General features: G+C 40.5%; 1 protein-coding gene across 1 annotated transcript in view; it reads left to right on the top strand.

Moving 5' to 3' along the window:
- Positions 1 to 427, top strand: part of EMH_0068040 (uncharacterized protein) — a gene marked incomplete at both ends in the record, with an annotated part of 2,355 nt that overhangs the window by 1,008 nt on the left and 920 nt on the right. Inside the window, one exon of the mRNA XM_013498687.1 lies at positions 87 to 417. Within this exon, the coding sequence (XP_013354141.1) occupies positions 87 to 417 (331 nt within the window). The remainder of the gene's footprint in view (positions 1 to 86; positions 418 to 427) is intronic.

Here is a 427-nt window from a genome sequence, read left to right as displayed (position 1 = left end):
AAAAAAAAAAAAAAAAAAAAAAAAAAAAAAAAAAAAAAAAAAAAAAAATTAAAATTAAATAAATAAATGTATTTTTGTATGTGCAGCGTTTCGGTTGGGGTGATCGTTTATCATTACCATCAACAGCAGCATCAGATGTGGGTGCAGAATACGAGGAGGCTTTTGGTGTTGTAGTGAGTGCATTGGGGGGTTTTGCTCCTAGCCTAACAACAACACTAAGCAGACTAGTTAAAGAAAAAAGAATACAAGTCAGAGCCCAAGAACCTGAGGATACACCCCAACTCGAATGCCCATATGAACCCTCACCACTAGGCATCGCTATACCCGGACACAGCTTCATATCACCCCTCACAGGCACCTTTCTCTCCTTTGCTTATACACCCGATGCGGGAGCCGCTGGACTCGCTCAGTTCATCTGTAAGGGTTT

The sequence above is a fragment of the Eimeria mitis genome, genomic scaffold, assembly GCF_000499745.2.
Source record: "Eimeria mitis Houghton genomic scaffold, Emh_scaff3637, whole genome shotgun sequence".
Taxonomy (NCBI): Eukaryota; Apicomplexa; class Conoidasida; order Eucoccidiorida; family Eimeriidae; genus Eimeria; species Eimeria mitis.
The sequence above is the reverse complement of the archived record's forward strand: the minus strand, read 5'-3'. Positions and strand labels throughout refer to the sequence as shown.